The 17141-nt window shown below is 42.4% G+C and overlaps 1 protein-coding gene across 1 annotated transcript in view; it reads right to left on the bottom strand.

The window, feature by feature from the left end:
- Positions 1–1045: 1045 nt before the first annotated feature.
- Positions 1046–17141, bottom strand: part of DYNC2H1 (dynein cytoplasmic 2 heavy chain 1) — a 351138-nt gene continuing 335042 nt past the window's right edge. Inside the window, exon 90 of the mRNA XM_040460797.1 lies at positions 1046–3083. Coding sequence (XP_040316731.1) covers positions 2925–3083 — 159 coding nt within the window. The 3' untranslated portion in view covers positions 1046–2924. The remainder of the gene's footprint in view (positions 3084–17141) is intronic.

The following is a 17141-nucleotide window of genomic DNA, read 5'->3' as shown; positions in this document are numbered from 1 at the left end:
AACTCAGAGTCTGGAGCCTGCTTCGGATTCTGTGTCTCCCTCTCTGCCCCACTCCTGCTCATGCTCTGTCTCTCTCTCTGTCTCTAAAATAATCATTAAAGAGTCTATTTGTAAAAAAAATGAATAAGAATAAAAGTACAGACCAGTTAGCAGCATTGCCCAGAATGTTACCACCATAGCAGAGTCCGCTCTTGTTCAAACAAACCCCGTTTTCATAACTATGGGTTATTTCAAGTAGAAATAAAGGCAACCTCCAAACTCACACTGGTGTCGTTGGCTTTTTTAAATAAGCCAGAGAAGGATAATGGGATCAGACAACAGCCTAAATATAATATTTGATTAAGTTGGGGTCTTCATTACCTTTTGGCTTTCCTGTCAACATTTTCTTCTTTACCCCACCGTGCTAACCAGTACCTAAGTCACCTCTAAAAATGAGGAGAAAGGAAAGATCATCCACCCACGGTGCTGAATCCTAGCAAATTCCTTATCTCTGCTTTTACCTTTGGACCTTCCTCTATTGACTTGATCCCTTTAGCGGTAGTTCTCAGGAACTAGAAAAGAGGAGAAGACCAATCAGGCACAGAATGATCAGAATGGGTAATGGTTGCAGCAGAATACTCTGGTTGATACTCACTCTTGCATTTTGTAAACACCAAACATTGACCGGCTTGTCTCCATGTAGGGAATAGCTATGAGGCCTTGACTCTCCTCCCCAACCCCCTCTGCTTGGGTTTTTCTTGTCTTTACAGCAACCACTTAAGTATTTGAGTATGTTCATTTATCCACTGGGAAGTTTTCAGTCTTGCCATCTGGAAAGGCTCCAGATACACTAAGGCAGGGAACTGGCTGGAGCTTCTGGACCCTCGCAGGAATATGCTCTGCTCCTTATAATGTAGATTCGTGATTGTCCAGCACAAAATTCATCTCTTTCATGAAACTTTGAGAATTAATTTCCCTCCTACTGTGCAAGGGTCGGTGAAGCATTTAGGAAGGTATAACGATAAAGTCAGAATAAGATAAAAATTCAACCAGACCATCTCCAACATCCTTTTAATTTCCAAAGTTTTTTTATTCAAGGGCTACAGGGAAAGTGGTTGTGTTTTCACAGCGATCACACAGGGACAATGATGCTGCCCTAAGTGACTCAGATGTTTTGGAAGGAATCTCTGTGATGTCCTTGGGAATTCTGGAGAGTGTTCAGCTGTCTCTAGCGATGGACAACAGTCTCTGAGGATGGTTTTGATTTGGGGGCACGACCTAAAACAATCCGGAGACAGATCTGACGGTTAAGCTGTCCGGAAGCAGCTTTAGCCATTGACTGAATAAACGTGTGTTGAGTTCGGACGTAAGCAAGTGGCAGAAACCAGGGCACGGGCCGTGCACTTCCTGCTCCCCGATGCCGACATGACGAGGAGCCCAAGGGCTGATCTTCTGGGTTTCAGGTGCTTCGGAGTGTGGCTCTGCGTCCCCAGGGCCGTGTCCCCAGGGCCTCGCGCAGCCTTCCTCCCAGGACTCGTCTGTGGGCACACTTTCCCGAGGAGGAGGATGGGAAACACAGAGCCCAAACGTCATGCCGACCACACTGAATGAGGCTTATGCGGGTCAAATGGGAGAAGCCATGGGGGGTGACTGCAGGGGTCTGTCTGTTGCATTTTCTCACTTCCATCCCCACACCTGTTTCTGGAAGGACAGTAGAAAGCCTCAGAAAAATCAAACCTCTGAACAACATTTGGTTGGAAACACGTTAAGGCAGGTTCACTTTCTGCTCTTGAAACTGATTTCTGTGTGCATGTGTTTGCAGGGCTGGTGGCAGAAGGTGCTTGCGGCCCACCGTCTTCTTGCCAAACGCACTTTCCTCCGGGTGCCTTTGCCCCTTCACCTCTGTGTTGTGCTGGCTGGGATCTCCAACACCATGGAGGAGTGGGAAGTCTCCTCCTGCTTCTCTGTTAGAGAGGGTGCTTCTAGGGGCGCCAGGGGGGCTCGCCCAAAGGGTCCCTGCTGCAGCAGTCACAGGAAACCGGAAACCCCTGGATGACACCCCCCCCCCCCACACCGGGCGGGCAGACCACCTCCAGCAGGTGGGAGCCAGGCTCTGGGAGGCCCGGCCGCCGTGTGGGCTTGGCTCTGCCCGGTGGCTCCCTGCAGCCCAGCCACAGCCGTGGCGCTTTCACCTTCACAGTCCTGGTCTCCCTTTGTCCTTTAGAGTGAGCTCACTGTTGACATCCTGGGGCTGTTCTCCTGATCTGACCATACACACGGTGATAGAATTAAAAGTAGTTAACATTTCTGAATTCAATTCAAATCACTCAGAAACTCAAAGATTACACCATAAAATATATTTATTTAAGCTTCCAGACATTGTAGAATTTTCCTGTTTCATAGAAACAGCTGGCAAACGGCCACATACGTGAGAAATTGTAACTTCTCATTGTTTAGTCCATTTATAAAATTTTCCTCCTGCCCTCTGTGCCGTCGTGCCCCATTTCTTCTGGATTACTCCGAGATGCTGTGTATTTTAACTAAAATAGAATATATTTTTAAGTGTTTAAATGAAAAACTGGTCTTCTATTTTATTAACACAAATTAGGATACAAAGAATTAATTACTGATTCCTTAAGGACACCATTTTCAACCTCTTACGTACATAAATTTTTGAGCCCCTGGAAACCTGAACTGCTTCACAAAAATATTTAATGTTATGAAGGGAATACTCCATTTAACATTAACTCCATTAAACTATCGCTTGAAAGTTGCGTGGTCTGTCATGACCCACTACACAACCCAAGGAGATCAGTAACATAAGGTACTTAGCTATGTGATAATTTTTTGAACATTTTAAATGCAGACTGGCCACATATTTATTCAAAGTTTAAAGTAGCAAATGTTTCTTTTTTTGCTAATACAGCTTTTACTGTCGTTAGACTCTACTGATTTTTTAGAAACAAAGCAGCTCCACACTGAATCCACTGGTCCGGGCTGCCCCCACACGGAACGTCAATGTTGGTCACCACACGATCCCTCTCAGCACTCGTGTAAACAGGCAAAGATATGCACTCATCAGGGGAATAGGGACCGTATGCACCCTGCAAAAAAGAATGACTTTGTTTTAAAATATGGCAATATACTGTTTTGAAGCAGAGCAGTAGAGAAGCAAAGAAAACTCTCCCAAATAATAAGATTTAATATATTAGGAAATGTTTTAACACTAGCATCATAAACCCCATGATCCAGCTGTAACAATCATTTACAAATGTGCTTTTATTTTTAAATTGGTTGACTTAGAGAGCAGCATGAGCAGGGCAAGGGTAGTAACTGAGGGAGGGGCAGAGAGAGAGCGAGAGCAGGGGAGGGGCAGAGAGAGAGCGAGAGCAGGGGAGGGGCAGAGGTGAAGGCGGGGGTGGGCTCGGGGGAGAATCCCGAGCAGGGGCCAGGTTGTTGGCACTGAGCCCGATGTAGGGTTTGAACGCATGAACTGTGATGTGAGATCGTGACCTGAGATTCGATCAGGAACTGGACATTCAATCAAATCAGCCACCCAGGGGCCCAGATTACTGCCATTTTGTTAATTGTGTGCTGGTTGTTTTTGTCATTCTCTGTTGCCCCCAGGGCTGTCCTCTTGCGGGACTGACAGCATTCTTTAGTGTTAGGCTGGAGTTCTTCCTTGGTGTGTGTTTCGTCTTTTTACTATAGATTTTGGTCTCCGGTGACTGTGAGATGGAGAACTCCCTAAACATACTGCCATCTGGGCTCTCTGGTCTCGGCCATGGAAACGAGATGATGAAGGGACGTCATCACTTGGAAAGCGTCATGGTGAGCCCCTCACACTGTGGGGCTGCTGTGGCCCTGAGGCCCACCATCTCCAGAAGTCCACCTGTGGCAAACATGCCCTCCTGCCCGGCATGGGGGAAAGTCACCAGAGAGCCAAGGCTGAGAGGGGGACCCCCACGGGCCCAGACGAAAAAGGTACCTGAACGTGGCACCGTGGCCAGACCTGGATTCTGTGCAGGGACAGGCGCTGAAGCTGAGAGGGGGGCTGTGGTGGCATCGCGTTCATCTTCCGGGTCTCATCGATGAGTCACACGATCCACATTCTGGGTTGAAACAACACATGCAGAGAGCGTTCTGTATCAGCTTGATGGTCGCTCCGGTTCACACGCACTCCCAAAGGACACGCGCTGTTTCATCTATTTTGTGAGTCCCTTAACTAATTTTCTATATGTGATTGAGTTTACTAGCTCTTTGAACCTTCACACCAGCTTTGTGATTGTTTAGTTCTTCTTGCAGATATGTCTTCTTTCATTTGAAATGTATTCCTCTGTTGCCTCATTTTGTCTGACTTCCTATGGGTTACATGGAAAGCTTTTAGAAGTCTTCAAAGAAAGGCCCCTGTGGGCATGGTCCGTGGGTAGACTGCATGTACCCAGTAGACTGCATGGCTCTGGTGGACTATGTGGAGGTGGACTGTAGCCTGGGGTCCTGGGGCATCTCTCACCAGTATCCCCCTGATGGGACGGCGGGAGCTGAAGGTAACCTGGCTGGGGGCTCCTGGCAGGGCAGGTGCTGCTGAAGCAGGGAGGGGCTGGAAGACCCCAGGGTGTCTCACACAAGGGTTGCCTGCTGAGTCATGCGGAGCTGAAGTGGGTACCTGCGTCACCTTGGCAAGACATCTGGAGCCATGATGGGTGTTGTCAGAGCATGTCCTGCTGTGTGCCATGGTAGGGCCATCTTGGGACGGCTGGGGCTGGTGGAGGCTGGGGATCTGTGACTCGATACAGCAGCTGGCTAGCCAGGGCCCCCATAGCCTGTGCCCATCTGTGCTGTCAATGTGGAAGGGGAACGTTACAGTGGCTCCAGCCAGCTCCCCCCCCCCCCCAAATCCACAAGAGAGGTCCATGCATCTCCTGCTATTAGGCAGACACTGCAAGCCTGGATCCTTTAAACCATAGCTGCCCTATCAAATGACGGCTCTCGTTCCTGTGTCCCAGGGTAGACCAATCTGCTCAGCATCTCTCAGGGCCGGCCCTCCAGGTGTGGATGGCAGTGGGGACTGCTCTTCTCTCCATGGTCCTTCTATCCTCTGTCCTGCAGAGATGTTGCTCGGTTGGCCCGGTGCATCGGTGTTGACTCCATGTGTGTCTGTGAAGGAGGGGAGTCAGGGTCTTTTCCCATGTCACCATCTCAGATCCTCTCCCAACAGTACTTCCTTAATGTCCTCTTCTCTCCATTATCCACCTAGTTCTAAGTTTTTGTTGTTGCTGGAACCATAATTCAAATAAAGCCCACATGCTGCAGTTTGTTGATAGGTCTCTTAGTTCTCCTAAATTTATAGGTTTTTGCTCCTGTTTTCCTTGAAGTTTATTTGCTAAAGAAACCACACCCTGGTTGGTTCCATTCCCATGGCATCACGTTCTTCCATTCCCTGGATTCCTGGGAACTGGATCCAGAGGTGAGTTTGGATTCAGATTGAATTTTTGGCACAAACCCTGCAAAGGTGGCACTGTATGCTTTCACACGTAGGCACGCAGTATTTGGGTCTCTCTTTAGATGAGGAGCCACGAGATTCTATCACACCAGAATCACACAACAGGAATCTAATTCCACTAACCCTTCTTCACTTCTAGGCAGACAGGGATGTCCAAGGAGAAACTCCCATTACCAATCTTTGGATCATCATGAGGCATCATTCACTTAGAAAAGGCCGAAGAAATGCCCCTAAGTTCCCTCTATTTATGTGCTTTCCAAGTAAATTTGTTCCCTAGTATGCTGTAAAGGTGATTAATGACCTCCTCCTTCCTTAAAAGTATTACGGCGAATTGGTAGATTTCAGCATACCTGGTGGGTTTCCACTGGTGCCGTTATTATCGCATTGCTACTAAAACTGTCAATCTCTGCACAGGGGGAGTTCTTGAAATTGGCTCTTGAGTATTTATTGTTTGTTTTTTGCTATGTGTCAGGTCATCTTCAGCTTTCTTGCTTTCTGGTCTGTCAGTGGGTGATAGCCCATCTTGTACATCTGCTGTCTCAGAAATTCGATGAGTCATGATTGTGAGGATCCTTGAGATTCCTTTAACGGGAAGTGGCGGCAGGGATTGTGACATGGGAACGCCTTCTCACCCCCCTCTAGGATTATTCTGTGATGGGGGCTTAGAAGCACCTATTTTCTAAAGAGAAATATCATGAGTTCATGGAATTTCCAATTCCAATTTTGGATTAATGTGCTTTTTGAGTTGATATACAATTTTATTCCACTAATGATTACTTCTTAGACTTGAAATGAGACTTAAGGGGAAAAGCTGGACTCATTCTAGAATTTGACACATGGAGAATGGGAAACCCAGGGAGGCTGCACCGTGGTAAGGAGCCATAGACAGTCAGCCGGAGAAAGGTCTGCCACATGAACACTGGCACCAGGGCACTGTGTTCTTTTGTTGCTTTCAGAAGAGAAGACACCGGACGATGGAAATGGAATCGGCTTCGGGCTCTGGAGTACCTGGCCTCTCTGAGCACCAGTTTCTCTATTTCTCAAGGGTACTTGTCCACCTAATAGGATATTGAAAGGACTCAACGGTACATGAAATAATTCAAATATAAAGCATTTATCCACATATCTCTAATTCTTTGGGCTACATATACAAATCATTTTTTTTACTCCCTACCAATTCTCAGATGAACCAGACAAAACAACAACAACAAAAAAAAAAAACAAAAAAAACACAAACCCAGCTTTTTAGCTTCTACTACATGTCGTGGATGGTGTTAGGACAGAGAGAAACAAAAATACTTTTTCCTACCTGGAAAAATTTACAACACACACTCTATTTTTAAGGATAAGAGGGCATTATGTGAAATTTTGATTATCTTTTCCAATATGCCCCCCCCCACCGTCCCGCTTACACAGATGCTGCCTCAACCTCTGCCTCTTCTGGTACTTGACCTATATCAGTTAAGTCCCTTTGAAAGCTCATTCATTCGTAACTGGCCTAAATCTTAACCTGATTTGCACAGAACAAAACCCATTCTCTATGGAGAATCATTGCCCAGATACATAAAGAGACCATCTGCCCTGCATCTCACTTTTCTCTTTTTGTATTGGTGATTCTGTCAGTTTTTATCCATTTCACTTAACAGCATTTTATATGCTAATGTCATGCTTAGAATTATAAAGCCTAAGCATTTTAGTATATAGCCAAATAAAGAGAAAAATAATCTTTGAAGCTTAAAATTCAGCTTAGGAAACACTATATTCATCAAACATACAGACTGTAACTTTTGGGAAAATGAGTATTTTGGAAAATCAAAATGATATATTACTCTGGGATATGTTAAACTTACAAAGATTAAGGAAGAAAATGAATCCTCACTTGCACCTCAGAGAAAATACAGGATTTGGAGCTGAGAGAATTTTCACCATTATCAGCTGGTGCCTAAGCTCTTCCCTCTTCTCCAATTCTGCTTCCATGGCAGAGCTTCAGGTTCCAGAAGTTTCTGTAATTTTCACGACTCCGTACCACTCCTGAATCTGTAACCTAGTGCAGGCCTGTACTGTCACATCCCTCAGCAGAGAGCACACACACACTGTATATTCTTGGGATGAAATGATCTACATCTATGAATACCTGTTTACAGACCTCAGAAGGGTCTTAAATTATCTGTCACCTGACACTTGCTTTGCTGGCCATCACTTTGATGGGAGACATGAAAATAGAAACGGCATACTGAAACGTCACCATGCTAGTCCTTCCTCTTAGCTGTGATGCCAAGTGATTTTGTCTTTAAATTAGGACTTAACAGTAATGCAGTTGATATTTTGCATGTTCACTATCGATTTTCCAGTTTTTGCATATATTTCCAAATCCTTCCACTCTTGCTTGGTTTTTGTTGTAACGTGGGGGTACAAATCTTGCTACCAAAACCTACAGTGTTTTGTTTTGTTTTTTCTTTTTAATTGAGAGAGAAAGAGCAAGCGCACACACACGGGAAGGAGCAGAGAGAAGGAGAGAGAGAGAGTCCCCAGCCGTCTCCGCGCTCTCAGCACAGAGCGCAACGTAGGACTCAAACTTATGAACCATGACATCAGGACTCCCGAGGGGAACTCAAGAGTCGGACACGTAACCGACAGAGCCACTGGGCGCCCTTGTACTGTGTTTTCAAAGCAAAGCAGCACTGTTGTCTCCTAAGTTCTTTGTCGTACTTGTTTGCTGGCATTTTTTATTCAAGTGTATGTGGCACACAGCGTTCTCCTTCCCGTGCACGATAGGAGTCGATGACTGTGAGCAGCTCTCAGTGCTCATCAGGGCAAGCGTTTCCTGAGCCCCGTCACCTGTCTCACCCAGGCCCACTGTTGCTTCCTACAACTTTGCCGGTCATTTCTCAACCTCTCTTTCCTGGTAATCATTAGAACCTGTGAAGAAGTGAAATGGACTTGCTCTCAGGTCACAGGAACACAGCTAAGTCCTTCGGCATTTCTGCTGTTAGCACATTACCTTGTACAGACAGAAGCCCCGTCGATATCGTTTAGCTGAATCAAATTCTTATGACCCAAATCCCACTTTAATATGTTTCTAGTAACAGACAAGCTTAGGTAAGAAACATTTGCACGAAACTAAAATTGTACTAAATACTATTAATAAACTCGCTGAGTGCTATTAACAAACACACAAACGAATGCAAACAAGAAGACTCATTAGGAAGCCTTACAATGTTACAGGCCATGAACACAAAGCAGTTTGACATGACTAAAATTTAGTAATTAAAAACCTGTATGTTGTTCTTAAAGTGGTTAATATCTTCATATATCCTACTTTATTAAAATAGAATCTGGTCCACTTTTTCAGTTCAATAATGAGGCTAAAATTTGGATTTCATACTCCTCTGAGCTCCGGAGAGTAAGTCAGAAGTGTGCAAGTGTTACGAACAGCAGGCAGCAGGCTAGTATCTGAAGGAAGACAATTCGTTTCACAAAAGGAAAATGAAGATCTGAGCAAACAACTTTGCCAACAAACCAAAGAAAACAACAAAATGAGAAAACACCAGAAAACAAAATGATCTAGGTTGATTATGTTTTAAGTATTTGGCTAATATGTTTTATTATATTTTCTTTTTTTTTTGTAAATATTTTGTTTTTAAGTAATCTCCATGACCAATGTGGGGCTCAAACCCCCAACCCTGAGGTCAAGAGTTGCATCCTTTACCCGCTGAACCAGGGTTTTATAATATTTCTCATCAGTTGATGCATAAACCCAACTAACTTATTCTAAAACATACTTTTTTTTTTTTTTAGAAAAGAAGATACTAGAAAATCAGCGTTAATGTACATGAAAGTGGCACGATTTAGCGATCTAACTTCAGAACAATATTTCAAAACAGGAAACGGACAACTTGCCAGCAGTGAGTACCATGAAAGATGGTGTTTGGTCAAGACTAAAATGTACTTTGACAGAGAAATACTTTCTTCATATATTTCAATAATATAATGCTAATAACACAGTTTTCACAGCAAGTCCCTAACAGAGAAAAACATCACATAGAAAATATATTAATATTTATTATTTTAAGCCAGGGTGCATACAAGACAGAGCTTTGAGCATACATCTACTGACACACAAGGTGATAATATTTTCATATAAAACTAATACAAAGACTGTTTTTGTGAGCAGTGCACAGAATCCCGTTATAGTCCCTAGGAAGGCTGTTTCTGAAGTTGAACTATCTGTGGCGGTATCTGCTGATATTCTCAAATACGTAATGAATCTTCAAGGGTAAGCAGACAACGCTGTGTTTATTAAATTTGCACTGAATAGGGTTTCTTGAGAACCATGGAATAACGTCGTATACAACAGTTTTGGGAAATGCTTTAGAGAAAGCAAGTATTTTTTCGGGTAAAACCCCCTCAGATAATCCCACTTTGCATGTAGATTATTTCAACCCGAACTCCTGAGCTAGAACTGCAGCAATGTTAAGAATCTGCATTGTGAACGAGTGTGTAAATGAAATTGTGCATGAGTGAGTGTGTAAATGAACAGCGTCACCTTAGTGCACACAGATCATGTGCATAGGAAAACAAGGAAAAGAGCTTCATGTGTATTTTATTTATTTATAATTCCTCTTGAGAATTCCTAATTCTATCATTAATTGGCAAAGTGCATTGCCTTTATTAACAGAAGAATGGTAGAGCCCCTCCCCCAGTAAAATCGGGAGAATCTCTTGCTCTTACCCTTCAGCTGGTACCGCACGCTGGAACATAACAAACTCTGGCAATCTATAATGTTCTAGAGACAGCAGAGGGGCCGTGTGCTTCATAGCAGGGCTGGCCACACTCCTGCAGGAATGGGGCTACCCAGGGCTGTCAGGGGGCAGATAAGGTGCAAACAACTGGGAAGGAACCTTCTTCTGGTCCAAAGAGGAAGAGTCACCAAAGTTTTGAACTGCTTATCTCCTCTGAGTTTATCAGAGGACTGTAGACCTCTGCCATAAACTAGCTTTTAAAAAACATTTCTTTTAATGTTTGTTTATTTTTGAGAGGCAGAGAGAAAGAGTGTGAGTGGAGGAGGGGCAGAGAGAGAGGGCGACACAGAATCCGAAGCAGGCTCCAGGCTCTGAGTTATTAGCACAGAGCCCAATGTGGGGCTCGAACTCATGAACCGCAAAATCGTGAACTGAGCTGAAGTCGGACACGGAACTGACTGAGCCACCCAGGCACCCCTGCCATAGAGTAACTTTAAGAGTAAATGAAAAAGTAAATTTTTTTACTAGCTTATGTAAATTGATGTGACGCTTCCTTTCATTTTATGCTGGCTCCTTCTCTCCTAGTAAAAATGCACTAAATGTTAATGTTCTTTCCCCCCTAAATTCTGTAAAACATTTTAAAACATCTACAGCTGCCCTAAAAGTTTTTTTCTTCGACAAAGTATTGCTTCTGTCAAACAGAAGTTGGAGAGTTTGAGTCCTGTGGTTTCTGATGCAGCTCCTCAAGTCTGCTTTTGTCTGAAAGCAGATGAGATCCACGTCAGCAGGTAGGGATGTCTCCCCCTAGATTTTATTCGTGGATACTGAGATCTGAACTTGATATAATTTTCTCACATCATGACTACTGTTCTCAGTTGTTGGCCATAGTAACCACAGAAAAATCACGCACAGGTCCAATGGCCATGAGCTGCACAGAAGTAGACAGCGCCCCGGGTTGAACGTTAACTGCCTGATGGCCTAGCATGCTGTCCAGGTCACAATGCACAATCTTTGAAGCTTCCATTTGGCTTGCAATGGAGATGAAAATCCTATCTCAGACTTTCTTGGAAGGCCTACATATTCTGTATTTCACACATACGTGCCTGGCACGTAATCAGTACGAATAAATGCTAATTGTTATAGTTGACACTAGCACTCCCATTGTGGGGCTCATGAACAATCACTTAATTCACCGGATGGCCACTTACTTCACCAGCCAACCAGGAAAACTGCTAACTGACCAGACCCGCAGGCCTGTGATGAAAGGGGTCGTGTGTTCCATGCTGTGACCACATCCATCCTCTTGGAGCCAGACTGACTTGCGTCACACCTTACCACAGTTCTGTTCTAAACCCTGCTGGCTATACGTGCTGTGAACCCCGAGCATGGTTATATGCCTTGTCATATGTGGTCTCGGCCTTCCTTCATTTTCTAGTGAAGTGTAGCTGATAGGCCGTGTTTCATCAGCGTCAGGGGTACAGCACGTGATTGGACAAGTCTATACGTTCCAGTGGGTCACCACAGTGTCGCTGCCTTTGTCCCCATGCAAACTCCGCTGACTACATTCCCTGTGCTGTGCCTGTCATTCCCGTGATGTATTCATCCAATGACTTCAAGCCTGCACCTCCCCCTCCCTCCACCCCCCACCCCCCACCCCCGGCCCTGCCCTCTGACAGCCCTGTTTGTTCTCTGTAGTTTTGGGTCTGTTTCTGTTTTGTATTTACGTGTGTCTTTTATTTTTTAGATTCCTCATAGATGTGAAATCATATGGCCTTTGTCTTTCTCTGACTTCTTGAAATTAGCATTATACCCTATAGGTCCATCCATGTTGTCACAAATGGCAAGATGTCATTCTTTTTTACGACTAATACTCTGTTGTATACCATACACATCTTCTCTATTTATTTGTCGGTGGATGAACGCTTGGTTGCATCCATTATCTTGGCTGTTGTACATACTGCTGCAATGAACATAGGGGTGCAGGCACCTTTTTTGAATTCGTGTTTTCATACCCAGTAGATGAATTACTGGATCGTAGGGTAGTTCCATTCTTACTATTTTCAGGAAGCCCATACTGTCTTCCACAGTGACTGCACCAACTTACATTCCTACCAGCAGTGCTTGAGACTAACAACTTCTCCACATCCTTGCCAGCACGTGTTGTTTTGTGTGTTGTTGGCTTTAGCCATCCTGACAGGTATGAGGTGATACCTCTTAATAGTGTCGATTTGCATTTCCCTGAGGGTGGGTGATGTTGAGCATCTTTTCATGGGATGTCTGTTGGCCATCTGGATGTCTGGAGAAATGTCTGTTCATGTCTTCTGCCCATCTTCAATGGGATTATTTGTTTCTTTTGCTCTGGAATTGAATAAATTCTTCATATATTCTTCATATACTTATTGGATGTATCATTTAGTAGACGACCTTTTCATTTGGTAGAGGTTTCTTTCACCGTGCCAAAGCTTTTTATTTCTGGCCTAATTTGCTTTTGTTTCCCTAGCCTCATAAGACACATCTAGAAAAATGTTTCAACAGCTGATGTCAAAGAAATTACTGCCTGTATTTGCTGCTAGGAGTTTTACGGTTTGTCTCACATTTAGGTCTTTGATCCGCTTTGAGATTATTTTTGTGTGCGGTGTAAGGTGGTCCAGGTTCATTCTTCTGCATGTCGCTATCCCATTTTCCCAGCACCATTTGTTGAAGAGATGTTTTTGCCACATTATGCATTACTGCTTCTCTTGTTGTCTATTCCCTGACCGTATAAGCACGGGTTTATTTCTGGTTCTCTAATCTGTTCCATTGATCTATGTGTCTATTTTGGGGCCGGTACCATATTGTTGTGATTACTAAAGATTCATATTATACTTTGAAATCTGGGATTGTGATGCCTCCAGACTTGTTCTTTCTCGACAGAGCTTCAGCCGTTCGGAGTCTGCTGTGGTTCCACACAAAGTATTATTTATTCTAGATAGGTGAAAAATGTTGGTATTTTAATAAGGTCTGCATTGAATCCTTTCAGTAAGATGCACATTTAACAATACTTTTACACATTTCACACATTAGGAATGGAATATGTTTCAAATTGTGTCATCTTCGATTTACTTAATGTTATATAGTTTGTAGACTATAGGTCTTTCACCTCCTTATTTAAGTTTATTCCTATGTATTTTATTATTTTTGGTGCAATTGTAAATGGGATTTTCTTTTTAAATTTATTTATTTTTATTTTAATTGCAGCATAGTTAACCTAGAGTGTTACATAAGTTTCAAATAAACCAGTATAGTGATTCCACAGTTCTATATATTACTTGTTACTCAGTGCTCATCAAGATAAGTGTAATCTAACTCCCTGTGACCTGTCTCACCCATTCCTGCACTGACCTTCCTTCTATTAAGTGCCAGTTTGTTCTCTATATTTAAGAATGTTTTTTGGTTTTTCTCTTTTTTTTCTTTGTTCATTTGTTTTGTTTCTTAAATTCTACATATGAATGAGATCATATGGTTTGTCCTTCTCTGACTTGCTTATTTCACTTTAAGTACTGTATTCTCATGTTCCATCCATGTCCTTGCAAATGGCAGGATTTTGTTCATTTTTACTGGTGAGTAATATTCCAGTGTGTGTGTGTGTACTCCACGTCTTTATCCAGTCACCTATCGATGGACATTTGCGTTGCTTCTGTATCTTGGCTACTATAGACAACACTGGGGTGCATGTATCTTTTTGCATTAGAGTTTTCTTTTTTTTTTTTTCCTTCCCCGCCCCCATGGTCTTCTGTTAAGTTTCTCAGGATCCACACAGGAGTGGAAACATATGGTATCTGTCTTTCTCTGTATGACTTATTTCACTTAGAGAGTTTTCATATTCTTTGGGTAAATACCCAGTAGTGCAATTACTAGATTCCAAAGTAGTTCTATTTTTAAATTTTTAAGGAACTTCCTTACTGTCTTCCACAGTAGCTGTACCAACTTCCATTCCTGCCAGCAGGGCATAAGACTTTTTCTCCATATCCTTAACACCACTTGCTGTTTCTTGTGTTTTTTATTTTTGCCATTCTGACAGATGTGAAGGGATACTGGATGGTGGTTTTGATTTGTATTTTCCTGATGATGAGTGATGGTGAACATCTTTTCAAATGTCTGTTGGTCATCTGTAGGTCTCCTTTGGAGAAATGTCTGTTATGTTTTCTGCCCGTTTTTTAATTGGATTGTGTGTGTGTGTGTGTGTGTGTGTGTTGAGTGGTACAAGTTCTTTACATATTTTGGATACTAACCCTTTATTGGATATGTCACTTGCAAATATCTTCTCCCATTCAGTAGGCTGTCTCTCAGTTGTGCTGGTGGTTTCCTTTGTTGTGAAGAAGCTTTTTATTTTGATGTAGTCCCAATACTTTATTTTTGCTTTTGTTTCCCTTGGCTCAAGAGACAAACCTAGTAAGTAACTGTAGTGACCGATGTCAGGAAAATTGCTGCCTGTGTTCTTTTCCATGATTTTCATGGTTTCCCGTCTCACATTTATGTCTTTAACCCATTTTGAGTTTATTTTTGTGTACGGTGTAAGACAATGGTCAACTTTCATTCTTTTGCATCTTGCTGTCCAGTTTTCCCAACACCATTTGTTGAAGAGATTTCTTCCTGTTGCATATTCTTGGCTCCTTTGTCATAAATTAACTGACCATGTAAATGTGGTTTTACTTTGGGGCCTGCTATTCTGTGCCATTGATCAATATGTCTATTGTGGTGACAGGACCATATGGTTTTGATTACTATAGTTTTGCAACATACCATTAGGTCTGGAATTGTGATACCTCCAGTTTTGTTTTTCTTTTTCAGATTGTTTGGCTTTTTTGTTTTCTGGTTTTATACGTATTTTAGGATTGTTTATTCTAGTTCCATGAAAAATGTTGTTATGTTGTTAGGGATTGCATTAAATGTGTAAATTGCTTTGGACAGTACACACATTTTAACAACATTTGCTCTTTCCACCCATGTGCATGGACTGTGTTGGTTGCTTTGTGTCGTCTTCAATTTCTTTCATCAATGTTTGATGTTTTCAGAGTGTAAGTCTTCTACCTCTTGGGTTATGTTTATTCTTAGTTATCTTATTATGGGCTGCAATTGTAAACGGGATCGGTTTCTTATTTTTGCTTTCGGCTGCTTCATTATCAGTGTACAGAAATGCAATGGAATTCTTTTTAAAATTTTAATTCCAATATAGTAAACATACAGTGTTATATTAGTTTCAGGTGTACAATGTAATGATTGAACAATTCCATACATCACCCAGTGCTCCTCACAGCAGGTGCACTCCTTAATCCCTGTTACCTGTTTCCCCATCCCCCCCACCAATACCCTTTCCTGACCCGCAGGAACCTTCAGTGTGTTCCTGAGAGTTAATATAGAGCCTGTTTCCTGGCTTGTCTCTTCCTCTCTTTTTTAAATACCTTTGCTCGTTTGTTTTGTTTCTTAATTCCACATGAGTGAAATCATATCCCATTTGTCTTTCTCTGGCTTATTTCACTTAGCATAATGCTCTCTAGCTCCATCCATGTTGTTGAAAATGGCAAGAATTCTTTTTTATGGCTGAGTAATATTCAATGGCCCCCCCGGCCCCCCCCCCCCACAAACACCCTGCATCTTCTTTATTCATTCATCTATCCATGGGCACTTGGGCTGCTTCCATAATTTGCCTGTTATAAATAATGTGCTATAAACAGAGGGATGTATGTATCCTTTTGAATTAGTTTTTGCATTTTTTGGTAAATACTCATGCGTGTGATTACTGGATTGTACAGTAGTTCTTTCTCTTTTAACTTTTTGAGGAACCTCATACTGTTTTCCACAGTGGCTGCACCAGTTTGCATTCTCACCAACACTGAACAAAGGTTCCTTTTTCTCCACACCCTTGCGAATCTTGTTTGTGTTGTCGATTTTAGCCATTCTGACAAGGTAGGAAGTCATATCTCATTGTGGTTTTGATTTGCATTTCTCTGATGCAATGCGATGGATTTCTGTATATTGATTTGTATTCTGTGACTTTACTGAATTCATTTATCAGTTCTAAGTAGTTTTTGGGTGGACTGTTTACAGTTATCCCTATGACATCATGTCACGACCTGCAAATGATGAAAGTCTGACTTCTTCCTCACCGATTAGGATGACTTTGATTTTTGTTGTCTCACTGCTGCATCTAGGACTTCCAGTACTATGTTGTATAAAAGTGGTGAGAGTGGACAACCTTGTCTTGGGAAAATCTCTCAGGTTTTCACCATTTAGTATGATGTTCACTGTCAGTTTTTCATACATGGCCTTTATTACAGGGAGCTAGGTTCCCTCTAAATCTACTTGGTTGAGGCCTTTTATCATGAATCGAAGTTGTCAAATGCTTTTTCTGCAACTACTGAAAGCCTGTTTTTCTTTATCATTTCTCTTACTGATGTATCACGTTGACTGATTGGCAAATGACAAACCACCCTTGCCTTCATTATGGAAATGTATCTGACTTCATTGTGGTGAATTATTTTTTTTAGTGTACTGTTGAATTTGGTTTGCTAGTATTTTATTAAGAATATTTGCAACCATAGTCATCAGAGACATTAGCCTATAGTTCTCTTTTCTAGGGAAGTCTTTATCTGGTTTTGCTATCAGGGTAATGCTGGCCTTGTAGAATGAATTTGGAAATTTTCCATCCTTTTCTATTTTTTTTGAATAGTTTGACCAAAATAGGTATTAACTTTTCTTTAAACGTGGTAGAATTGCCTTGGGAAGCCATCTGGCCCTCAACTTTTGTTTGTTGGGAGTCTGATTACTGATTCCATTTCATTGCTGGTAATTAGTCTGTTCAAATTTCCTGTTTCTTCCTGGTTCAGTTTTGTAAGTTCCTACATTTCCAGGGATTTATCTATCTCTTCTCAGTTCCA

This window comes from Herpailurus yagouaroundi, unplaced genomic scaffold (assembly GCF_014898765.1).
Source record: "Herpailurus yagouaroundi ecotype Mexico unplaced genomic scaffold, PumYag 251, whole genome shotgun sequence".
Taxonomy (NCBI): Eukaryota; Metazoa; Chordata; class Mammalia; order Carnivora; family Felidae; genus Herpailurus; species Herpailurus yagouaroundi.
The sequence above is the reverse complement of the archived record's forward strand: the minus strand, read 5'-3'. Positions and strand labels throughout refer to the sequence as shown.